The 26,027-nt window shown below is 39.9% G+C and overlaps 3 protein-coding genes across 5 annotated transcripts in view; 2 read left to right on the forward strand and 1 right to left on the reverse strand.

The window, feature by feature from the left end:
* The window catches only part of CCDC73 (coiled-coil domain containing 73), a 61,122-nt gene extending 53,362 nt beyond the window's left edge, over positions 1–7,760 (forward strand). For both annotated transcript variants that reach the window (XM_085223844.1, XM_085223843.1), the window contains 3 exons: positions 220–1,752; positions 4,640–4,773; positions 7,030–7,760. In XM_085223844.1, the coding sequence (XP_085079970.1) occupies positions 220–1,752; positions 4,640–4,773; positions 7,030–7,245 (1,883 nt within the window). In that variant the 3' untranslated portion in view covers positions 7,246–7,760. The remainder of the gene's footprint in view (positions 1–219; positions 1,753–4,639; positions 4,774–7,029) is intronic.
* A 116-nt stretch (positions 7,761–7,876) lies between these two features.
* EIF3M (eukaryotic translation initiation factor 3 subunit M) lies at positions 7,877–22,138 on the reverse strand. Its single transcript, XM_085223855.1, has 11 exons — positions 21,991–22,138; positions 20,763–20,895; positions 20,051–20,189; positions 19,544–19,667; positions 18,919–19,013; positions 14,289–14,372; positions 12,879–12,978; positions 12,324–12,405; positions 9,116–9,259; positions 8,561–8,621; positions 7,877–8,141 (listed from the first exon to the last, which is right to left on the reverse strand). Exons 1-11 carry the CDS (start codon positions 22,030–22,032, stop codon positions 8,021–8,023), a joined length of 1,125 nt encoding a protein of 374 aa, XP_085079981.1. The 5' UTR covers positions 22,033–22,138; the 3' UTR covers positions 7,877–8,020.
* The window catches only part of LOC146544200 (uncharacterized), a 46,225-nt gene continuing 42,303 nt past the window's right edge, over positions 22,106–26,027 (forward strand). Inside the window, exons 1-3 of one of the 2 annotated variants that reach the window (XM_085223857.1) lie at positions 22,106–22,805; positions 24,407–24,461; positions 25,029–25,161. In XM_085223857.1, coding sequence (XP_085079983.1) covers positions 22,716–22,805; positions 24,407–24,461; positions 25,029–25,161 — 278 coding nt within the window. In that variant the 5' untranslated portion in view covers positions 22,106–22,715. The other variant, XM_085223858.1, reaches the window with a different exon arrangement.

Here is a 26,027-nt window from a genome sequence, read left to right on the forward strand (position 1 = left end):
TGTTAAGTTAATTACTCTTTGAACAGTTTGTTTTGCAAATTACGATAACAAATTTTATTTTTATGTGGATTGAAATATTTTTGTAATGTAAGTGAAGAAACTGTTTTGATACTAATCTTAAGTCAGTATTTCAGAAATCTTAAATTGTAGTAACAGTGTTTTACTTAATGTTTTACTTGGTGATCCATCACTAACTAGAAAATGCACTTACTCCAACAGAGTTAAAAGTTCTTGAGAACAGATGTAAGGATGAAGTTAATGCAGCTAGCCCTTCGGAAGGAAAGCAAAGGGAGGCTTCTCCCAGGAATACCCTCTGCACGGATACTGATTTAATTAACCAAGGACAGGACTCAGAAATGCATGTCACTGAATGTGAAGAAGCAGAAAATCTAGAAACAGCAAGTAGAGTGCTACTGGAGGGAAACGGTGCAAGTTTACAACAAAAGCTACAGGACAGCACTGGTCCAGTAGCAGCACATCACACAGAAACAAGCAAGGTACTTTTAAATGCTACTGACAGAGGAATTGTCTGTGAGAAAAATGCAATTCAAGAGATGAACTCCAGTAACCAAGAACTGTGCAATACTACACATGCATCAGTTTGTACTAAGGCAGACAAAAACTCGAGTTTCATAGAAGTCACCAGCAGTGTTCTTACAATCGAAGCATCCAAAAAAGAGTGTGGAGCAGCTGTGTGCTTTGAGAAGAGTGCTGTGTGTGAAACCAAGACAGATGATCATCAAGTGAATGAATTCCGTTTTGGCATCCTATCTTATGCTAAAGAAAACTGTCAGACAGAATACCAGAAATGTAGCTTGCTAAACAGTGACAACGATGTGGATAACAGATCATGTAAAATAGAAACAAGCTTGTTACATCTGAGCGCTTTACCTAGAAATAAATTTCCTTTTAAACAAATGCATGTAGATGCTGAGGACAAAAGTTACAATGAAAATGCTGCAAACATCAACAGAAGTGGTACACTAAGGCATACTGGTTTTCCAGCAATGGATGCTCAAAATTTATTAGCCGTTAATCGTGATAATGCAAGTGCTGATAAAGCTGCAGAAGAACATAGTAATAACATGCCTCTTAGAGGTACTTATAACTTAAGCCCCAAAAAGATAAATAAAGGAATAAATGCGGATGACGTGCACAGCAAACAACCTGAACACGACAGCACTGAGCAATCAGGAGGTGACACAAGTACCTTGGATGCTGAAGCCGTGTCTCCAGTAAGGGCGGATGATTTTGACACAACTGTTCACCAAGTCCAAGCAGATGGAATTAGTGCAGATAAACTTAATGAAGAAATTGAGATAAAGTCCATCAAAAATGGACGTTCCCTGGACGTTGATGATAATTCAATAAATAACACTACGTTAAAACAGAAAAAAGACTCGTGGCACAGTACAGTTCCAGGAAGGAAGCCTGCTGAGGGTCACCTGAAAGAATCATGCTCTTTACCCACAAGAACATCTGGAAGTTTAGTGAATGTAAGTGGGAGGTCATCCTTTGATCTTTCAACTTCAGATAAAAAAGCTGAGAAAACTTCAGTATGCTTCAAAATTCTAGAGCTCAGTTCTTATTCAAGAATAAATCAAATGAGAAGTCAGGCTACGTGGACTTCATCATCCCAAGAACCTTCGGCTTTGAAAGAGCAAGTGCCATGTCTAGTGGAAAACCAAAAGGTGATTCCAAGAGCATTTCAAAACATCGGTGAAAATGTTGGCAGGAAAGAAACAGGACCAGGTAAGAAAGAGAAGTGTGTATATTGTTGTACGTTGCACTGAATATGTTTTTAAAAAAACTACCAAAATATGAACTTTCTACAATTAAGCAGTGCAGTGTAAAATTAGAAAGCTTAATGTAAAAAGAAGAGTGAAAAATACTATGAGATCTCTCAATTTACCATATATATGTAGCTAAGTTTTTGTCTGGCTAATCATTTGATTAAATAAACATTTGTTTGTGTTTTCCTTTGTGAGAGAAAAGCAGGGCAGTTTCAAATGGAGTTTTTATAGACATTTGTAACTCTAATATGTATTTTATCAGTGCTTTGCATGTGATCTGAAAGGCACTGAGCATGTTCTCCAAATCATTTAGTGCTCTAATTTCACATAAAAAAAAAAAGCTAATTTGTGAACCAACAGAAATACATTAGTATCATGGTTAGTGAAAACTTACCCACTTTTATTGTCCACCTTTGGTTCAGATGGACAGTTAGAACCATGTGAGTGAGCTGAACGTGTGAAAGGAGTTGATACCATTGGAGGCACTGTAAAACATAGCTGGCTGTTAGGAGTGCTCAGTGACTTTGTCCATCTTTTGTTGCTGGTGATCATTTTCTGAGCAATGTTTTGTCTATGCAAAAATGTAAATACTTCACTGCACACTTACAAAAGATTACAAAAATGTGGTATGACTCAATTTTATATTTGTTTTACAGTAAAAATTAGCTGCTGATTAAGTGTAGTCTCTTAACAGTTTTATATACGTATATATATATATATAAAAAACATATATATATATCATCTCTGTTTCTAAAGTATATTAACTTCAGCATTTAGATCTACTCTTCTACTTCAGTAACTGGACAGAATATAAGATGGTATCTGTGTTGTCTACCTTTATCAAAATCAAGGTTACATAAGGGTTGTTTTTAATCCCTGTATGCTGTAAGTTTGGAGAAACTTGATTAGTCTGTGAAGAACTGAAAGCCCCTAACTTGGTTCAAAATGGAACTTTGGGTGCTTAGATGTTGTTCAGAAGAGCCAGGACTGCATTATAGGGTGGGTGGGTGTGGGGGTGTGTGTGTGTGTGGGGGTGTGTATGTGTGTGGGGGTGTGTATGTGTGTGGGGGTGTGTGTGTGTGTGTGTTTCATCTTTGCTGCTCAAGTGGATGAAGAGCCAAATGGACACCTCGCCCCCTGACGCCTCCACAGTTTGGCAGCCAGTGGTAATGATTTGGAAAACCTGCAGCCTGATTTCCTAACATTGTTCTGTTATTATGAATTTAGGCTATTCCCATAGCTGTAGCTCTTGGATACTTCTGTATACTGACACAATTTTTTCAGTACAGTTTAGTTCAGTTTCAGATGAGGCTTTCTCACTGAGACAATAGCAGTGGTAGCAGAACCCTGATCTCAAGACGGCGCATTATTTTTCTTAGTAACGTGAATTTCAGAATCAGTTTCAAGAAAATCCATGCACGGTTATGTGATGTTGCACAGGGATTTTTTTTTCCTGCAAAAACAGACTGTGCTATCTGAAATTCGTGTGCTGTTCCTTCTTTTCTTGTATGCAAAGAAGGGTAATTCCAAGAAGTGAGTCTAACAAGTTCATCCAAAGGAGCCAGTGGGGATTTGAATATGACTGTGCTTCCACAAATGAGTTACCTAGTGACCGGTACAGTCACCAGACCACTTTCATTCTGGCAAAACTTCACAGCTGAAGATCTTGGGTTGGGTCCCAGATCTGCCTCTCCCTCTCACTGTACTGCCTAATTTATATAGGCCCCTACTTCTGCTTGCCTGCCTCTTGGAGAGTAGAAAATCTTATTGACAGGGCACCTAAGAATTAGTCATTGCAGTACACTCAGCACTGCAACTTCCAAGATGTATTGTGGCTTTTTTTTCCAAATATTTTCCCAAATGGCAAACCAGGGGTGGAATCAGTGTGGATGTGTTATGTTTGTTTTTACTTTTCCCCATGAGGGCACAGCTAGCCACATGAAACGCTGAGCACTGAGGCTTAGTAATCCTGTTTGGGGGAACTCCTTTTACTGTCTACTGACAGTGCAATCTGCTATTTATCCAACATGTCTGGTTCCAGCAGCCACACTGCCCTGAGTACAGGAATTAACTGCGAGTGGGCAGAACCTTCCTGGAGAACTCTCCTCCTATTTGATTCTGCAAAGTAATGATTTTACTGTTGTATCTGTAATTGACAGGCATCTATGTTGGGGAAAAAAACAGTGACTGTTTGCAGTGTAAGTAATTTTGAAGGATGCTTGTTTTGATTCTGCAAGTAGTTTGCTGCTGGCTTCAGTGGAGTCTGCTAGCAGTGCATAAAGCTGCCGTAGGACTGCAGCCTTACACTGCTACGTTGATCTACTTATTTGTCCTTTGTACCTTTAGTATAGAGCTATGCCCTGATCTCATGAAATATTATTTAATTACAAGAAAAAACTCCTTATTTTAAAGATGTCTGTCTAAACAACTTTGTATTTAAAACGTCCTTATTACAAGCCATCCTGCAATATGATGTCAGGATGCCAGTCAGGATAAACTTTATAATCATTATCAGACGGTGAGTCTTAGAGGTGTACTGTTTCATGAAAGGTATATTCAGTTAGTATACTGAAAATGCTTACATTTTATATAAATCCCAGTTTTCATATCTTTAACTTAATACGTGAAAGTGGCACAAAACATCTTTAACTGGAATAGGAACGTACCTCACCTTTGCAGAAGAATCTGAAAGAAAAATGAGGGACAAGCCTGCAACAGAGATTCAGTGATTAAAACAAAAAGTATTTGTTTTTTTAACATCAGAGGTAAACCAGAAATTGCGTTACTTTACAATTAGTGCCTAGAGACTAAATTGCAGTTGTTACCATTTCCTTTTCGTCAATCAGGTTCTACCAGTTCTAACGGAGCCGCCGACACTTGGAATACCTCTAGTATCCACCGAGACCCCCAGGGAGACACTACTGAAGAATGGAATGCTACGGCAAAGACTTTTTATGATTCTTCTTTTCCCACAGAACATGTAAGTCAATTAAAAATACTGCGGACCAGACCTCAGTGAGCTAATTCCACAGATATTTGTACAACTGTACACATCTGGATACTTTAAGACTGAGTCAATCTCCAAAATAATATCAAAAGGGCAATGAGGCACCATTTTTCACAATTAAGGTTGATAGAAAGCAGCAGGAAAAAGTCACAGCATATGAATCAAACAGATGCTAACCAGTTAGTTCGGGAGGGGAAGAAGAGGGTAGTTCTTCTGTACCTTAATAAAAAATCATCACCTAGAGATTTTTCTTCTTTTTATTTTAAAGTAGCATGGAAAAGTATAAAAAAAGTATAAAAAAAAGTATAAATTCCTTTGATAGGAATGTCTTAAAAAAAAAGTCTGTGAATGGCTTAGAAATTCAGCTAATCTATGAATGACAGCCTGTCAGTTTATGCCATGCAGCAATTACATAATAGCACATGTTGTCTTACTGCTTTAGTATTATACTAGATGTGAGTGTAAAAGCAGACAATGGAAAAGCAAGCTGTTGTTCTCCAGGAAGACAAGTTTGTTCAGAGTGATACTAGCAATGCCTCATACTGCATTCTTAGATCCACGTTAAATCCTAAAAATCATGTTCAAGAGCAATACAATAATTGACATCCGCAATGGGTCTCCTTCTCCAGAAAGGTTTCTAAAGGAGCTTCCCAGTCTGGGCCGCCTCATCTGGAGGAGGTTTGAGATCAGGATGTAGACGTAGTATTTTCAGGTGACTAAAGTGGCTGATTTTTACTAAACAAAATCATGTTTACTATTACGTGCTACTAGCATTCATTTTTTTGTCATTGAGGTGGAGCCAAGAACTGATGAGAACACTCTTCTTGTTCTTCCTTGCTTATTCTTCTGTACTTTCAGCTGAGAACTTCTAGAAAGGGGTGGACTAAAGTGCCTAATTTACAGCAAGTAAAAAGCTGTATTTCACTATCTGATGGTGGTTATACTACTACATCATCTCCAAATTAAAGCTCCTTATGTGCAGGCTAAGTAAAAGCTGAGATAGACATGAACAGCATGCCTTGCTGATTTGACCTTAGATTATTTTCCAGGCAATTGCTCTATAAAATTCAGCCTGGGACATTGCAGACCACTCCTTCCCTTTTGTACTGGTGCTGTTCTAATACCTTTTTTCTTTCAATTTGTCATTTTTATGACTGACGTGTAAAAGCTGTTGAGATTAAGAGGCTCAGCAGTTAGTTTTGCTGCTCAGTTTAGTTGTTTTGACGAACTTGTAGGTTAATAACAGGAACAGACTTACGCCTTCTTACACGTGGATAATCTCATTTAACCAAAACGCAGCACTTAGAAAATAAAAAACAAGTATGTTTTCACACACGTTCCCCCATGGTATTAAAGAGAACTTACCCTATTTTACAGTGTGGGCAGTAAGATGCCTTGTTGTACTTGTATTTCATTGTGTAAAACGCCGAGGATTTTTAATTTGACAGACAGGATTTTTTTCCAATAGGTAAATTGGACAGTGTGCATTCTAAACTTCAAGATGAGCTTGTATGCTGCAGAAGGAGAGTCTTTTAATTATTAGTCCATGTAGCAGCATGTAGTGATGCACTACGAATTATCCCTTTTTAAATTTCGGTCTGTTTTAAAAAAAAAAAAAAAACCTATGCTTAACTGAAAACAGGTCCACAGACTGTGGCTTACAAGTAGTTAGGCCAGCTATCCAATATTCAAAAATGGCTCAGCAGAGCCTCACCTGATTTGTTCCTTGATTTGGATATATATGAAACAGTAATTGAAACTATTCAAAGAACAAAAAGGTCTTTAACATGTAAAGCCAAATGCTTACAGACCTTGCTTCAGTTAATGATGTTTGTTTTCTCATCTATAAAGCTAAGCAGAGAGGGAGTTAACACTATAAACCTCATGATTTTGGGTTTTGTTAATCAAATTATTGCATAGCACTAGAAGTGTCAATTGCAACATTAAACTGTTTAATTGAACTATTTATTTTGCTATTCCGCATTCTAGTGCAAGGTTGTCTTTTTTTATGCGTTCTCTTCTGCATCAAGTCCTATGTTAGGGTTAGGTTTGTAAATTTATCAAGTCTTCCATTTTCAAGCTGAAGCAAGCATCTCAAAACATTTTTTCCAATTGACTTATTTTTCTGTTCACGCTTCCCTGTGTGCTTAATGTCAAATGATTGCTAACAATCTGAACATCTGTATCTGAATTTAGTTTATTAACTATCACTTGCTTTTTTTCTGATAGGTGCAAGAAGGATTTACCGCTTTGAATGAGCGGAAGCCATCTCCCATGACTGTAACTCCAGCGCAAAGGGAAAGAACACTGGGAGAGGAGGACAGATGTCCTCCTCATCATTCCACTGTACAAAATGAAATAGAAGAAATTGAGAAATTCCTCAAGTTGGAAAGACTTGGTTCATCGAGAAAAAGAAAACATGAAGACAATAAAAAGCAGTGGTAGGAGATGGATAAAGCACTTCTATAAGCTAAGTTGGTAGAGCTATTCCTATGTAGTGTGTATTCACATAATTGCATGTTTCATACAGGATAAATGCTTTTTGTTAAAGAATAGATGCCACTCTAATTAATTAATCTGTTTCTACAATCAAATGCAAGCAAGTTGTTATGAATTTGTTCTCAAGTTAAAAGTTCAGAAGTTAGATGTTGTAATAAGACTTCAAGCAGTGTCAAACCAATGCCCAGATCTTTTAAGTGAAATAGTTCAGTTTGTGGTGACAGACTGCTCCCTTTTTTGAACACTGCTGCAACTGTTTTCAACTATAATTGTTCATATAGACTGGTGCCACTTAGGGTTGCTGTAGTAGACTGTGAAAATAATGCCACTTTCCCCACTAAACCGTGGGGTACGACTTAAGAAGTTTCACTTCTGGTTCATGTTTCTCCTCCTTCAGGATAATAGTAACCTCTCACTTAGGTTACTTTGGCCATCACTTTGCTCATCTACCTCCCTCCCATCCCCTACCTCTTGTCGGAGAGCAGCTCGTCATATGAGAAACCTAAATAAATAACAAGATGAAAAGAAGCAGGGTGTTGCTACTGTTGTTTCTAATTCTATAAGGAAATCAACAAGAGATTTTCCCACATTTTATTGCTTTTCTGTTCCACTTTAGAATACTTGTCTTCTTTAAACCAATTGTATACATTTTGGAAACATTAACAAATGGTCAAAGTTTTGAATAAAATGTATCTATTGCGAGACATTTCTAGGTTACACTTTAGGTGTCTGAGAGACTGAGAAGACTGTTTTTGACTTGATTCAAATTTTGTTTCCAGGTGTTTAGAGTATCATACAACTGCTGCCACTGCTGCTTTCCAAAAGTCCGATGTGTGCTGTGACTAGAGAAGTAAAACAAAATCAGATGATTACTAGATGTAATACCCACCTACCAATTCTTTCACAGCGTTACTTTCATCTCACACATGAGCAGGGTTGTTTTTATTTTCTGTAAAAAGCCGCACTTCACCAGTTACAGAGTTCTGTAGCCTTCCCAAATATTTAAAGCAACAATAGTCATTAGTATTCTTGTCACTATTAGGTCATTAAATGAAATGTGCTGGAAAATAGGACTCTTTCATTAAAGAAGCTAATCACATTCAGTCTGAGCTTTAATAAAATTATGATAAATAGCAACTACTTAACTATCACCAAGCGGTAGGAACAATACCTTGCCTCTAGTTAAAATATTCTACAACTGGAAGCGAAATAATAAGAACGCAATAAGTTCTACAAAATGCTACGAAGAATTAAGTCTTACCTGACAACTACTTTGCTCTGTGTCTGATCTATTTTGCAGTATACCATCTTTGTCTTCACAGCTGCAAAAAAGAAATGCTGTTTTAAGCCCTATTTTCAAGATAGGGTTATGTCATATTGCATAAGACTCGTATAAAACAGTAGTTCACTTAACATTGTTTTGCTGACAGTTTTAACAATTTAATAGGCAGAAATGCAAAGAAATGACATTATAAGATGGACGTATCTTGCTCTTACTGATGCCAAACTAAGCTATTAAACAAGCTTGTAAAATAATAATGAATACCCCTACAAACTAATAGTTTTAATGACAGCAAACAACACCAGATGACAAACCCGCAAACGATTTATTAGACAGAATTATTTGAGATATATTTCCCATGACTAAGAAAGCAACTCTTTCAAAGTCAGTTGTACATTCAAACACAAAAGTTTTACAGATACATCTACACTAGAATTGAATTGAACATTTCTCTCAATATTTAATATTAGCTCAGAAGCCTACATAAGGTACAGTTTTTCAGCATTGTATAAAGTCCTTTCTTACAGTTCTTACCATCAATAACAAATGCTTCTACATCATCAGCTCCAATCTGAAGTTCCTGTTGCATTGTGTCAAATGATATTTCTTTATTCTCTACAGCCATGCCCATGAAGGTAAGTAGCCTCATTTTTGCCATATTCTGTTCATGCAACAAGCCTGTGTGAGAAGTAGTGACGGTTTATGGATATTAATTCAATAATATCTAGTTTAATTTTCATGGTTTTTACTATTTATTCTTCCAATAATTTTGAATTTCACACAGTGAAAACATTATACCTGGCTTTACAAAGGTTTTTTGAGGTATTATTTATTCCTGCATCCTCCTTGTGTTCTGCTAAAGCACCTTATGTATAGTTTAGTTAGGAATTCATCAAGACTCAATCATCAGTAAAATGAATATCCAAAAGACGTGTGCAAATTTTTTTTTGAACTACTGAGGATATCATCTTAACAGAACTTGGGCTGTAAGGGTACAGGTGATGCGTTTAGTTGGATCATCAGGAAGCATAGCAGTGCAACACAAGAAAAATAACTGGTGAAGTCCAAGTCTTCGTCCAGCCTCACTGCTCGTTCACATGTACATACATAAAAGAACTGTAATGGTTCAGCGGCCTAACATTTCTGTCCCCTAAAAATGTGTTTTGAGTAACTGCTTACGCTGTATTATAAAAGCAATGAGTTACATGCATGCTTACTGCATCTACTATCTTAGAAAAAGAAGTGCTCTTCAAGAACCTGTAAACCGGTGCTAAGGTATGTTAGAGCTTTTGCAGGGTAGTATGAATGGCAACATAAAGAACTGAACCCTGGGCTTGCAGTGTAAAGCTGAGTTCTTTCTCCTGAAAAAGTGCAGGCGAACAGAGCTGCCCTTGGATGAGCCAAGGCCTTTCTTTATCAAGTTCTCCGTGGCACCAACTAAGCTTCACTGCAAGTTCCTCTAAAATCAACAGCAATCATTTGCTTTAGGGATGATGTTGTAAGCATCCACATGGCTTCAGTAAATATTTAAGTTTGGAATTTATAACATCCATACTCTAATAGGAAAGCACATTAGTAGAGAACATCATGTTGTGTTAATTAGCTGTAATTATGATGCAGGCTCCCTATTTGGCACCAATTCAACAAAAATGTGATCACTATAACTCATATGAATGAGAAGCATCAGAAAACATATACCTAACTGAGTTTAATGGAAACCTACAAGCATCAAAAAATCAATTAGCACACATTAACCCTAATTAACAAATGCAAATGAGATGCTGATTAACTTTCTGAAAAAGGCTGCTGATAATACCAGATTAAATGTGGACATGTTAGGGCGATTCAGTTGACAGAGATAATGCTACTGCTGGCCTAAGTTGTCAGCATTAATAAAACAACAAATTGTAACAAAGTGAAGCCACCTGTAGGAGCCTTCATTGCACAGCTTTCGTGGACTAATCTTAAATGGCTCTGATCCAAATAAAGCTGATTTTGCAACAGCTCTGAAATTAACAACGTCCTCCTTTATTTCGAAGCCCAATACTTGAGAGAATTTTGAGAGAGAGAGGGAAACGGAATGATTAAAAGCACTTGTTTTGGGGAACAGATCTAGATGTTTTAGAGAACTGTTGAATGCCTCCTCAAATAATCCTACTGTTTTCTATATTGATCCGCCACTGTTTTTCAGAAGGCATAGCTGAAAGAAGTAAACCAAGTTCCAAGCGTTCCAGTTTGAACCGCTTCGGAATCTCTACCTTAGCTGCTGCTGAAAGACATTCACAATTTCCTGAGTGCACCATAAAGAAGGTGAGAAATCAAGGTAAGTGGAAGGTGGTTTTTCAAAACAGCTGTACAGATACTTAAGGATTTTGCTAGGATCACCTGAATACCAGACATACTGAAAATATGGAGACCTTATACTCACAGTTAAACGTAGATACAGGAAGGCAAAACAAAATAGATGATGACTATTGTATGGTATACAGATATAAGCACAGCTGCGTTTTAAGCAAATATTTCCATGGGCCAGTACCAAACAGATAAACCACTTCAGCGCATAAAAGTAACTACTATATGAAATAAACTCTCCCCTTAGAAAGACAAGTGTAAAATTTTTGAACATTTTGAACGTTTAGATAAAAAGACAAAAGATAATGTGTGTATAGGTTTACATTTACAAACTACTGAAAACTTGCTGCTAATTTTTAGCTTCAAAAAAAAAAAACAAAAAACAACTATTATTTTAATACTCAGAGTACCAGCACTTTTAAGCTTTGAGGGTAATTATTCTCAGAATTATACCACAGTCCATTAAACAAAATAATGCATATGTTAAAAGGCTGCACTAAACTCAGCTTTAGCAAAACTATGCCTTTATTCAAATGCATTCACTTAGTGCTCAAGTGTCATTTCAAAATCAAAGTTATAAAAAAAAAAATCAGATTTTTATGGAAACATTTATTCATTACTAATATGTCAAAACCTTAATGCAGTAATAAAAAAATCTGCATCATTGAGCAATTTCTGCATTGTCACTGACCCCTGTCCTAAAAAGCTGGAATATAAAAAACGTAATTTTAATGCACGCAATAGCTTATGAACCAGTGCTCCTTTGAAACAGTCAATTACACATCAACGGGGGAGTGTCAAAGTGTTAATTACTACTCCTTTTTTCCACGGTGTGTAAATAAAGAGGGTGCTGACATTAACATTCCATCACATTGCTTCGTGTGATGAAACAAATTAACTGGGACAGACTGTGACTTGCTAGGTCTAATGCATCAGCACACGCGCACACACGCACACTAGTCTGCATGTTTTACCTTGCAGTTCAGGGGAAGTATTTGAAGTATTTGCTGTTATAAAGTTACTGATCATTAAAAAAACAGTTAGGAGATTTATACAAGCTGCTGTCTCGCTTATTGAAGTTGTCATCTCCACCCCAGCCTGATGTACCAATGCACTAAATATTCCCTCCCGAAGGGTTTAAGTGAATGAAGTGGAGGAAAACAGATTGCTATTTGAAACCCCCAATACAGCTTGTTCTAGCATATATAAAAAAAACACACTTAGACAGTCCATTTCTGAGAGGTTAGAGTCTGATCCACTGTTTAGAAAAGCAAACAACCAAAAAAATCAGTATTAAAATTCTGTCTTAGATATTTGGGTTGGAACTTAAGTCTTCTGCAGGTTCTATAATCGTAAGCCATGTCAGAAATACGACGACTAGAAAACTTACCAAGGGAGTCGATGAAGTCTTTGTTGTTCTGGTAAAACTTGACATAGGATACTAGTTTAGCGCTTACAAAAATTGTCAAAAGCTAGAAGATGGAAAACAAATGTAAGAACAGTTTAAACATTTTCTGTTTCCCTCTTTGGAGAATGCACAGACACACAAAACAACAGAAGTACTACTGAACTGGGCAAAAAACAACAAATACGCAACCCCCAAAACAAGAACAGTTACAGCTCTTAAAAAGTGTCCTACTGGAAGCCAAGGGCAATCTGTGCTGCGCTTATTTTCTCAGATCAGAAAGGCAGTTTTGCCAAAAGAATTCATGGTGAAGGTGCAACTTGTAGCTAATCTTCCGAAGCTTCTGAAGGCAAACTTTCTATTATACATCTCACGCATAACATTTCAGTTTTCTGATTCTAAGAAAATGTTTAAAAAAAATAGTACATGCAACTGGAGCTTAATGACACAGACCGCTATTCCAATGAATTCCCACGGACACTAATTAAGCAAGGACTTCATAAGATATTAAACCAGCTTGCGAAAAAGAAAGCTACTCACATCGTGAATAAGTTCGCCCTCCAAAAATTTGACTGGCTTTAAGGCAAGAAGATGGTCAAAGAGAAAGGTATTTGGATCTTTCAGTGCTCGCACAATACATCTAATTAGAAAAGAAAAACAATTACTTTCACAGCGATACACATTTTAAATGCAACTCCATTTGTTTTTCTTTGCTTTCTAGGAGATATTCCAGGGTTTTCAACTAGGCTTAAATCTGAGGCATGTCACATTCCTAAGTAACTTAAATCTTTGTTTCACAGTTGGGGGAAAAAAAAAACAAGAACGAGCAAATGCTCAGTACTTTGCCCCATATCGCAATTAAAACTTGCCAGGTGGTAGGACTACAGATGAACCTACTGTATCCAACTGTACATTTATTACAGCCAGACCTCCATTCCTCGTGGTGTTTTTACTGTCCTCCTAAAATTTCGTAGAATTAAGTCGTTTAGGAAGATTAATTATACTTGAACATGTGACATAAAGCAGAGAAAACCTCAATACCAAACACTGCAAGACCTATGATTTATCAGTTGCAGCTCCAGACTATAAACAGTCCTAAAGTGTTTCTAGAACTCTAGATGAAAGCATTTGCTCGACAGCACATTAGAAGACTGTTAGTGCTACACTAGTGCTGATGGCCTAGACCACGACCCTGCCACATAACACACACCCAGAAGAAACTGAAGTCTGCCTAGACACAGCACTGTGGTCAATTCTAAGTAGGTTTGTTCTTTGAGATGTAAAAGGCCTCGATGGGACTCACTGAGGTTTTCATTTACTTATACACAGATGTTTTAATTTTCAAAATGAGTCCTTCTGTTTTTTCTGCTAACTTATACACAAGCTATTACACACACAGCAGGTCTATCTAACTCATTAAAAACTTAAGTTTGTCAGAACAATGGAAAGCAGAATGCAAAATGCATTGTAGGGAAAACACGCAGTTAAGAACCACTTTTACTTCCAGCATATCCACCAAATCGTTTTTTTTTTTTTTTTCATATTCTTAGTATTTGCTCCTAGGAAAGAGAGCAATAGTTTCAATAGAAAGCGCTATCCGAAAAGAACGTTTAAGTTAAAGATTCAGATAACCAGCAAGTAAAAAAAAAAAAAAAAAAAAAAAAATCGGAAATCCAGGACACCAATTCAACTTTTGATCAGATACCTGATGTAAACTACCTATTTTATGAAAGTTCAGCAGTGAGCAGAACTGTTCCTGAATGCTTGCACAGTGGAGCGAACCTAGAAACCCCCAAACCTACCATAGGCTGCAAACTCTTCATCAGGGCAGCACGCTGTAGAAAAAAGGCTCCTGCCAACAAGGCCATTCCATACTCTTTGTCATAAAGCAATCAACATAATACTGTGATACAGTAAAAACTTGTGAGGAAACCAGGAGGTCAGCATTACCTGTGAGCATCAACTCTAGCCTGGGAAGCGTTGTCCTCCGTGTAACTCCCCAGCAGTTCCACCATTACTTTTGCTGCGGTATCGCTGAAGAAGAAAAATAAAGTCACCTCAGGATTGCTGAAAAAATACTTCCAAAACACTCAAATATTTAAATAATTCCGTCATGATGTTGCAGGTCAAATTAAATTACACTTGAAAAGATGTAGATGATCCATTTTAATTCTAGTGGAAAGAACAAATTAACTAGATGTATTCTTTCAATTCTTGTTCTACAAAATGTTTATCTTCACCCTTCATTTCATTCTCTTAAATTGATAAATTACCTGCTGGTTATGGAAAAAGCTTTCTGAGCTAGGAACAGCTTTATATGGTTCACTAGAACGCTCCTCTTATGCACATCTGGATTTAATCATTGCAGAATAAGTAGCACTGCAAAGTTTATTTCAAATGTAAGACGGCATATCTTCAAGAATATTTATGGTCAGAAAAACAGCTGCGTAAAAGCCCCCTTTTCTTCTTTCACAGATTGTCTCCGAGTATTCGGAGTGAGAGCTGCTCATTTTACTGATGAACTTAAGTGGCCAGCAATTCAAGCAACTCAGGCTGCCACGAAGCAAGCAGCTCCCGACGCTGTGTTGACAGACAGCTTCTGGGGGAAAAAAAGCGTTCGTTCTAAGAAAATGGAGTAAACTCTGAGCCTCGTCTACCCAGATAATTTTTTTAAACGGCTCCTCAGTGTTACTGCAGACCATCTCCAAGACAGATAAGAGACAGACTGTGTCATTTTAATTAACTTCTATTTATTTTTATGTATCAGTTCTCACCTCACTAGTGAGGCCAGCAAGTTCTGATGCTTATTACAAAGTTTTCAGCGAGAAAACAAAACAAGAAAAATGCATCATCCTATTTCCTATGGGATCCTCATTAACTACTAAGATAGTAGCTGCAATAGTTTGTCCAGACAGATAACAGATTTCATTGATGCCTCCTTACACTTAGTATAGACACAGTAGGATCTGGGTGCAGATACAACCAATATCTGCTAATAAGAACAGGAGCTTTGCAGAAATTCCCCGTGCATTCACACAGACTGGCAACTGCTTTGGTGCAATATCCTTGGGATCCCCTTTATGCAGTACTTTCTGAGGGGATAGGAAGGAAGGATAATGTTCTCTCTGAGCTACAATGTAAAGCTAAATTCTTCCTTCAAAGTACTTCAATTGCAGATACAGCCAATTTCCCCCGGTGAAGAAAATTAACAGTATTCCAGTCGAAACATATATACAAGTAGGGTCTAGCAGACCTACAAAGTTTTCCTTAAACGAATAAACTGTGTGACAATAACATATCAAATTGCTTTAAAACTTTAAGTAATGGCAAAAGCAGCACAAGAGAGGACTAAACCTGCACAACACTACCAGCAGGTCCCATATGGATTTAACTAAGTAGCAGCACAAGCTAGAATGTTCATTGTTGTCTTTTGTTTTTTTATAGTTCAATGACTATCTTTATATGGGTATTTAACATAAAACTCATAAAATTGCTGTTTGACAGCTTCTCTGTAGAGTGAAGTTTTGTGCTCCTAGAGATATCGCCGATGTTTTGTGCTGCCAGCTATCACAGATGTGCAGTGCAAATATTCAGACATCACGGGAAGAAGGCATTATCTCCAATTAAAGAGGTCAGCTGATGCTTTGTCCTGGCACCTGATACTAGTGTGTAGAAGAACAGCCACGTAATAGTGAAATAAAACAAATTGAGACAGCTTTGCACATATCAAGGTTGCTTCAAAGCTAATGCCTCCTATTTATTTCCATGAAAACTACAAAGACCACAATACAGGACTACAAAGACCACAATAACACTGTCTAATAGATCAAATTCCCAGCTACGAAACACAGTTTTCAGCACAGTCACTGCCATTTGCTATGCATTTTTGCCAGAGGTGAACAAGAGCCTGCATGCTGCGCTCATAAAAACCTGCATAGCTGACCAGAACACAGCTTGTCTTTCACACTGCTGTTGCCACTGCTGAAATGCATCACCCGCCACCTCACATCCCCTGCCTGGTCTCCACTCCCAAGCTTCCTGTGTGAAACTCTCCTGAGTCTCAACCAATACGTCAGGATCATTCTACTCCTTTTATTCCTTCATCTGATTCTGTTCAGCATCACACTACCGCTACACATTACGGTGTTCAGAGCGCTAAGGCAGATCGCCATTTTGCCAAAGGTTACTGCTAAAACTGTAAGCTACATCAGGCTGGAGCCTGGCAGGACATTCAAGGCCTCGTAGGAGAACGCAACTCTTAGGCTGCAAACAAGACGTGCCTGCCTGCAAAACTTCACCTATGACTGGAAAAGAAAACGGGTTGTATTACCTTGCAGTTTCATACCAACGCAGCTAGGAAAATGCTGCACGTTAAGCAAGCTGACATAGAAAACTACTATAGAACCTTTATGGCAAGAATCAATCGTGAGTAGCAGGGAAGGTAACTAAGCTCTGGCAAAGTTCATCTGCCAAATACAAAAACCCAGAAACACGCGACACCAGCTATCAATTTTCCAGCTGCGGCTACCAATTTTTCTTTAGCTGATCAATGGAAAGATAAGATTGCCTCTTCAAAGAGCTAAAGACGATTCTGATCATCAGAAAGAAAGAAACTTCCATCAGAAAGGGACTGGAAAAGATTTGAAAAAACGAGTTTTTCAGGAGCTGTTCGTTACCAAGCCAGCTGCTGGAGAAAGCCATCTCTTCTGCCACGTGAGCTGAAGTTAAAACATAAAGGAAGCCAAAGGACCAAGATTCCATTCCTTTCAACAATGTTTTTTTTTTTCCTTGATCATAAATCAACAAAGTAACTGAGGTATGATTTTTATTGCTTATTTTTCAGTTCCCACTTATCTTCCCATACCGCTACACCGAGCAGCATTCCTGTGTGCCACAGCTGGAATGCTGCTGTGTGTTTCCCATACTATTGCAAATACTGCCCACTGATCCAGGAGAGTGAACCAGGTCAAAGGTGCTAGGGTCACTTCTTGTTTTCTTTCCTGGAGAAGAGTGTAAGCGCTCTGAAAAATTGCTCCATTCACTGCAAAGCTCACTGCAACAGATGGTAAGGACACTGAGCGCAGAAGTAATATATTACGGGGTTTGTAGAAGTTTTTAATGCCTCACTTAAAAAATATTACTGGTAAGCAAAAATGTCATTTTTTTCTGAAACTGAGCAGCTAACTGCTAAATAACCTTGGTAATAAGGTTACCGTAGCACCGAGAACAAAAGCTAGAAGTTAAATATTCCGATAGTAAAACCAGTTAAAACATAATTAGCTATGAAACATGGGAATTTAGCTAATTAAAACCTCTGAATAAATCAACGGGATGAGAAATATTTCAGGAGTAAGAGCATTACAGCTTATGAGTGTAATACTGTAAAACAGAAGTGCTATGTCGTATATAAAATTCGATTAACATTTTTGAAATGATTTTGACCAATGTAAATCTGTTATGAAGTATCGTCAGTGCAAAAGCATTTTAACGTTAATGACAGGAAATTGCCTTAATGCTGTAGCTCACACTGTAACAACTCCACGAGGATTAATCATCCCTAAATGGAGATTCAGTAAAAATGATCCTGCTCTGCTGACACAGCATTTCCAGGCTACAGTTGCACGAGGCCAGAATAAGCTAACTCTCCTGCCAGAAAAAACTCTCCTCCTACTATGACAGCTCCACACCTGCCTTTCTTCCGCAGAAAGGTCACCTCCCCATCCAGTCCGCTGTACAGCTGCACAAGTGCCTACACCAGCATGTGTGCAGACAGAGAAATGGATGGGGGACAGAAGTGCTTCCTTCTGCAGCAGTACAATGTCATGCAGATACAGGAAATGCTGCTCTCCCTCCGCCCGCAATCCACAGCAGGGTTTTTTAGACAGATAGGCTGATACCGTTGTGGAATACACGCCGAAACCACTTCGGCCCGTATCAACAGCCCTGGCCAATACATTCAAAACACCACGTATCCAAGATAAATTGATGACAACTCTCATTAAGATTTACACTAATTTACAGGCACGGTACAGACGGCATTGCTTTATGTGCCAGAAGACACTGGTCTGCCAAGTTTGTTAGATCAAAGATACCTCTTGTGATCCAGGATAATGATTTAAAATAGTCAAGCAGGTATTCTGCAGACGTTAATTTTGATGACTGGTAGAAATCTTTGTCTTAAAGGTAATGTTTATATTAGAAGACTGATTCTGTTAACTCTGATTGATAAGCCTCCCAACGTCATTAAAAAAGAGATAGCACTGCCATGCACTAAAATGTCAAAAGTGCAATTAAACTTATGCCAAATAAACTTGGCGTAACGCTACAATGCTTGAAGATTAACATTTACAAAAAGGAATAGTTTTATTTTGGGAGTCTGTAGGTAATTCACTCCTAATTAATATTCTCTAAGAAACGGTTTAATGCAAGACTGCTTAAAACAAAAGAAAAAGCAACAGGTATATTTGGACTGAATTATTAGTTCAGATTAATTTTAAAAGCGCCATGAGAAATAGTTCTCCTGATATAACTTGCAATACATCAATGTAAAATGCAGCGACCCATTACTTGTCTTTTATACCTCTTTTTGCAGTCTACGAGGACGTCGTACAGCAGCCTGAGAAGAGTGTGCTTTTTGTCTGTGCTGAGGTTCCAGTCAGAAATCCATTTTCGGACCTAAGTCAAATACAAGTGAAAAGGAAGCACTGGAAAAAAGCTAAAACGAAACTGTAGTTATTGACTCTCAAGCAGAAAAGGATTCAAAACAATCTTTCACAGAGATCTATCCTCTGCATCCTCTGACAGTCAGGCTCCCCATGTAGAATGTAGAAGTTTCACCCCAAGAAGCCAGAAGTCTGCATTCTCTGTGTTACTCCTTAAGGACAAGAACTTGCAATACACTGCGATTCCAGAGCATGGAACACCACGGCCCCAATTCCTGATCTAAGCTGCTCGCTTTCATTACTACCGCAAGAAACCCTCGTGGAACTACAGGCAGAATTGGAGACAAAAAATAAATGGCAGCTTGATCTAGATTCTACACGTAGACCTTTAAAAGGTAAAAAGTTTTGTGTTCTACATTTCTATTTCATAGACTCTAGCAATTTTTAGCAGGAAGAGATGGTCTGTGTTAACTCCGAGTAATACTTAGTGAAATGCAGTGTGGCTAATACAGAGGCCACCACTTGAAGCACCACAGTAATTACCTGATCTAATTCCGTTGGAATGTACTGGATGGCACCACATGATGAAGCCACTTTAAGAAGGCTGCAGTACACTGTGTATCTCACAGGAGTGTTCTTATCCATACCATGGAAGAGATTGCTCAGTCTAAACCACAAACGACAAAAATCTGAGTTAAAAAGATTTAGGAAAACATTTAGGAAAAAAGAAATGCATATCAGTGTTTCTAGTCAGGCGTGTGCTTGTACAAAGCACCTGGTAGCGCCGTAAGTCCACGCTGAATTGTAGCAGTGTTTTATAACAGGTCCCAGCAGAGAAGCCAAAAGCTCTGTGCATTTTTAAGTTCGCAATACTTAGCAAAGAAAGTATAACAATTATTTGTTTTACGATAGGCAGTTTTCTTTTTTTTTACACTTTTCCCTACAATAGACACATCTTAATCCGACATCCTATGCTTTGATTTAGAGAGATGTGCAAAATAATGCACTCCCTCTGCAAGACTGTCACACCTTTCTCTGCAAAATACTCACAGCTGCAGTCTGAGAGACGGGCGCTCTCCTTCCCGAAATTTCACTAACTTCTCACACAGACTTTCAATCAGAGCTTCTTGTTTGTCAGGTTCCAGGATAAGAAGCAAAGAGACTACACTGTTCATGACACTCTCAACATCTGCACAGAACAAAATATACAGCTGTTTAGAATTCCCAGCAACACTCACCCTCAGTAGCAGCTATTTGGTGCTGCAGTTACTTCTGCTACGCATACTCACTTTGCAAAATACTTCAAAAGATAAAACGCCAACGTTACCAATGTTTTCTTCAAAATATACAAGAGATTTGGCTCAATGTGGTCTTCTAGTCTTCTAGTCACAGATGTTTAGTCTTGACTGTTTTGCTACTTGTTTGATCTGTCACCAGAAACATTAGCTAGCACCGAATATTTATCATGTAACTCTAAGAGGGAAAACTGGTTTCATATACAACTCAGGTGCCCTCGTAACAAGCACAGCCTAGCTCCACTGCTGACTCCTTCAAAGGGCAGCGGACGTTTGAAGAAGGGAGGGGCAGAGCAAATGCAAATTTCACATGGCCTTGCTGGAAGTAAGTACCTGCACTTTCACAAATACGCATGCGTTAACATGCAAGCCACGCAACACAGCTCTAAATTCTGCTCACGGTTACTCATTTGAAAACATTAATTGTCGTAAGTTTAGCAAAACTGGCAACACTTGAAGTGACAAACCTTTGTCATCCTCTTTCAGGCACACATCACAAACTTCAATGATCTGTGCCAAGTCAACATGAAGTCCCCCTTCAGAGTTTTCTTCAGAGATTTCAGCTCCCTTAGACTTCAGGTAAGCTCGAAGTTCTGCAGCCTTAAAAGAAACGCACAAAACAGTCAGTTTGTGAACAGCAATGTTAAAGTAATAGAATTTCTTACAGATTTTTCTTCCACAATCACTTCTCTTCCCCTGCCACTCACGTAGTAGCTGACGTCTTTTGGCACCACCCAGTATCCCATAGCACTCCCTCTCCCCAGAGACAGCATATAACCCAAACACCAGCTCATGCGAGAGGCAGGAACTGAGAGCAACACCTCACTGCTGAGCTTTCTCACACTGGGTACGTGTCACTTACAACTACAAAGTGCAGGACTGGTAACGATGCTTTCTTATGAATTTTTACAACCTTTAAAAATTTAGTTGTGTCTTCTCCAGAAAAGCGTATAAACAGAACAACATTAGAGAAGACAGACTTTACAGACATCAAACAAATAAAATACAGTGCCCAATGCAATCCTGTGACCTGGTTTGCCTTGTCACAGGCAAGCCCTGATCTGGATGCAACTGTAACACTAGGTGTAACTTCTGTCAGGTTCAGTGTCAAACCAACACAGTGCTGCTAGACATTACCAAGCGCTCCCTGCCCGACTGCTGAGCTAAGTACCCTAGAGGGATTTACTGAACACTGGGGCAGGTGAGATCTGGAGAGAAGGCTGGTATTTCTGAACGCGGTTCATGTACGTTTCCAAGTCTACCACTTAAAAGCCACTGGAAACAACACGCGCTGCCAGTCAAAGACAAAAACAGGCAAAGCCCATGACACGTAATGCTTTAGCCAGTACTGAAGAAGTTGTCACTTCTTAAGAAAGCACTGTTGAAGAGACCACAGAGCAAAGCATGAGGGAGGTGGCAGCTCCTCAAGAGGCAGCACCAAGACCAGGCGTCTCTCCGAATTCGGGTTTTCTTTAACGCGCTCCTTCCCACCTGAGCTGCGTCGCTGGGCGGGGAGCGCGGCACCCCCGCACGACAGAGCCGTCCCAGGGCCGGGGCCGCCTCCCAGCCCGAGGCCCGGCTCCTGCGGCGCAGGGGCCCGCCGCGGGCAAACGGCTGCCCTCCCGCCTCCCGCTCCCCTTCCCGGCCTCCCCGCGCCTGCCCGCAGCTCGGCCGGGCCGCCCCCCGACAGCGGACCTGGTCCTCTTCCGTGATGTCGATGAACGCGGGGACGCTCATGACTGCAGCGCAGGCTGCCGCGGCCGGCCCGAGCACGCCGCCGCACCGGAAAGACGGAGTGACTTCCGGTGCCGCGAGACACCCACTTCCGCTTCCTCGGGGAGGGGAGAGGCGCGTGGGGGGTGCCGGGAGGGCGCTCGCGCCGCGCCCTCACCTGGCGCTCCCCTCGCGCCGCGCCTCGGCTCGTGCCCAGCTTTCCCGCCCTGCTTTCCCGCCCGCGCCTCGCGCCGCAGATCATGGCCGTTGGTGCTGACGGGCTCTGAGGCGGCGGCTGCGAAGGTGGCAAGTTGGGAGGTAGCTGGGAAGAGCCGGCAATTGGCAACTGACAACGAACTCGGGGGATACACGGCGTAAAGAATGGCTCCGTGCTTAAAAATACCGTGGGCTGTTTTTTGCGGGTTTTTTTTTTGTTGTTGTTCGTTTTTTTGTCCTGCAAATTGCCTCTAAAAACGTAAATCAAATCCCAACGGATTCGTCTTCATTGTTTGGACAGTAGGAGTTCTATCCCGGAAGAATTAAGATGATAGATGATAGCTGGGGTTTGAACTTGTGCATCAGCACTTTGAATATAGAAGGGGCAGTATGTGTTTTGTGAAACCACCAGTGTAAAAACTGGAATAAGTCTCTGGGCAGTGGAATTACTGGCAGTGTGAGCAGTTGGTCACAATCGAAAGTTGTGGAATATGGAGATTTTGGGACAGCCTGTGCTCCCGTGGCTGAACGCTGAGTGCGTGGAGATTCACACGTTTGGATCACGATTAACACACGTTGAGGTGATTCTGGCCATAACCCCTTTTGGGTTCCCCTCACCAAGTGTTTCGGGAGATATTTTTAATGTACGTTTCATCTAAGATGTTTAAAGCACCGGTGTCTCCAACCTTTTATTGCTAATGGCAGAATTAATTCTTACTGCTAGTTTTAGCCATCATAACTTGCAGAGATAAAAGCATCTTGTAAACTTAATTCCCTCAGGCAGTAGTGGTGCTGCATACAGCCCCTCTCCCACCTGCAAATCTGAGCACGTAGCAGCCAGACCTACTTGTGGAGTCTGAACACCACAGCAGCTCTAGCATCCGCATTTGTGTTTCCGAAGCACTGAGCACACTGGTAAAAGCCATGACTCACACTGGTTTTTATGCTTGTACTCCTTTTGGATAGTGCTGCTGGCACACGGGGGGGAATAAGAATAATACGCGGTACATCTGATCTGCTGCAGATCCCCAGGAGGCATTTCAGGTGCCAAAGCCCAGTGTCACTTGGTGTCTTAGGATGTGAATGGCTGCAAACTGCCACGAGGCTCCCAGAGCTCACGTGCTGTGCCGTGCTCGTAAGTGTCTCAGGTGCCCCACGGCCCTGAAATGGCTCCGTTCATGCAGGGAATTGACTCGTCACCCTGGTGTTTGCTTTTTCTTCAGGTAGTGTACTCAGATGGAGGTTTGTTGTGTATTACTCTAAATATACAAAAATAAATTAACCATTGATCGTAGAGGGATGACAGGACATGCCTCTAAAGAGCTCTGCTGAAATATCCACATATGGAATGTTGCACGATACTTCATTTGTCCCGGAAGAATTAAGATGATGGATGATAGCTGGGGGTTGAACTTGTGCATCAGGAAGTCCACTTTGAATATAGAAGGGGCAGTATGTGTTTTGTGAAACTACCAATGTAAAGAGGATGTTGTAGAAGAATGGGTTTCAGTTTCATCAGAATAATGACATCTCTGTGGGAACAAGGCAATTGTTTATAATCCCTTTTGCAGACTGTGTAGCCAGTTGAGAAGCCGGGCACAGATGGGATGCAAGCTCTGAGTGGAGAGTCAGAGATGCTGCAGAGGCTGCTGGGGTGCAGAGCTGTGAGGCCTGGGGTCAGGCAGCCCTGCGGCTGCAGGTCTTTGGAGCGGCTGGGAGCCGCGCTGTGCCGACAGGGCAGAGCAGGAGCCCACCCACAGGAGGCGCCACCGTGTCAGAAGTGGCGGCTGTGTGCCTGGGTGGACACATACAGGCGTGGGGGCAGAAACATCCCGCTAAGTCTTGGCTGAAGAGAGAGAAGGTGCATTTTGACTGGAACCCCCTGTAAACTGCTTTGGGTTTCGTTTAGTTTCTGTAGGTAGGCCAGAGGGGTGGAGTCTAAGGAAGTGATATTCTGTCCTGCACGTGTTGAACGTAGCGACTGAAGAAAGCAAAGTTCTTTGGCTAGCACACCATCAACAGCTTTCGAAAAGTCAGGTTTTAGAGGTGAATGTAGAAACTGGTCCTCTTTTGTTAAAAAACGTTAACAAAGGGCTATTCTTCAATATAAAAAAAGAAGCATAGATTTTATGATGACATATTTTACCTCCTGAGATTTTTTTATTTTTATTTTTTATTACAGTTCTGTATCTGTAGTGACGAAGAGATGAAAGCAGAGTTGGCTCTCTGGAGAAATGGTAAGGATGACTGCTTTTTGTGAAAACTGGCCTGGGAATGAACTGCAGTCAACTCCTCGGATTCCTGTAATGCACTATGTTTTGTGCTGAGTGCCCTCTTGAGGTCTTCAGCATACAATGACCTGGACGAGTCCCTGGCGCTCTGACTGCACCTGAGCTGTTCTTAGCCCTTCCGTTAAAGGCTTTTCCTCTTTCTCTCCCTCTCTTTCTCTCCCTTCTTTTCGCCTATCTCTTTTCCTTCTTTCTTTTTTTTTTTTTCTGTTTTCTTTCTGTTTTTTTTTTTTGTTTTGTTTTGTTTTTTGCTTTGTTTTTGTTTTTTTTTTTGCTTTGCTTTGCTTCGCTTTGTCTTCCACCTGTGGGAGAGGTGTTCTAACCAACATAAACCGGAGGAGCACAGTTAGGACAGCTGTCACTGTAAATCATAAATATGGACGATGGATTACCCTGAAAAGTTAGAATAAATTCCGGGTGTCATCCAAAATCTGCCCCATGTTCAGGAGCTTTGATTATCTTTGTTGATGTATAGAAATGTGCCCCCTATTTATTTTCTGATGTTTTTTTCCCTAGTTCTGGCTGGGACAAAAGCAAAAGTGCTGACATACGCTGCGAGTCTCTTCTTGCAAGACTTACCAGAGGTCTCGGGGAAGCCTGATTCTCTTCCTCATCCCAGCCAAGCTCAGAGAAACTGTGGATTGCTTCAGTAAGTGCAGTAACTTTTGGGTGCTTCTCCGGTTTTCTTCTAAATGTTTGCGCACTTACTGAATCTCCCTAACTTAAACAAACAAACAAACGTGCAGTTATCCTAACCAGCGTGCTATCTACATTCAAAATATTTTTAAATATTCTGAATGTAACAGACAAAACTCAATACTGTGTTATTATTATGAGTAATGATTTGTTCTGACATGAAGTATTTTGCCTTTGAACAGCTATTAGTAATACATTTTGTTTGGGGCCTAGGTGCACTTATTTTGCTGCTAGTGTAACAGGTGTTTTTCTTAACCATTTTTTTTAGGAGAAATCCTAAGTTTAGAGGAAATGAGCAGTTGATTATTTAAATTTCCTGAGATTAGAGGAAGAACACTTTGCCAAACAATGCCTCTTCACTTCAAAACCTCTCTCCATAAATTATGCTAGGAGATCTTATTAAAAGTCTGTAAAAAATTCCTATTAAAAATGGTTGATTGCAGTCCAGACCATCACAGCTTTTGTGCTTTCAGTGAAATAGCACAGCTGTCGCAAAGAAATATATTGTGAGACAAAAGGTTTTGTTTCCTTAGTCATAAATTATTTTTGCGATATCCGAAGCAAGATAAAACTTTCACTTATGTTTGAGTGAAGGAAGATGCCAGTGATAAGTTGTTCAAAAATCTATAAAAAGAATATAAGAATGTAGATCTAGATAGCAAATTAGAATCAGACTTCCTTTTTGTTTAAGCAGTGCAGTTCTTTCTGAAGTCAGTGAAGATCATAAGCAGGGATAATAGCATAACTTAGCAAAGCACAGTGCCTTTATCTCAGTGGAACCTGGAGTTTAAGCTTTCAGCTCTGACCTTTGAGAACTAT

Source organism: Meleagris gallopavo, chromosome 5, assembly GCF_905368555.1.
Source record: "Meleagris gallopavo chromosome 5, MGAL_WU_HG_1.1, whole genome shotgun sequence".
In the NCBI taxonomy this organism is placed as follows: Eukaryota; Metazoa; Chordata; class Aves; order Galliformes; family Phasianidae; genus Meleagris; species Meleagris gallopavo.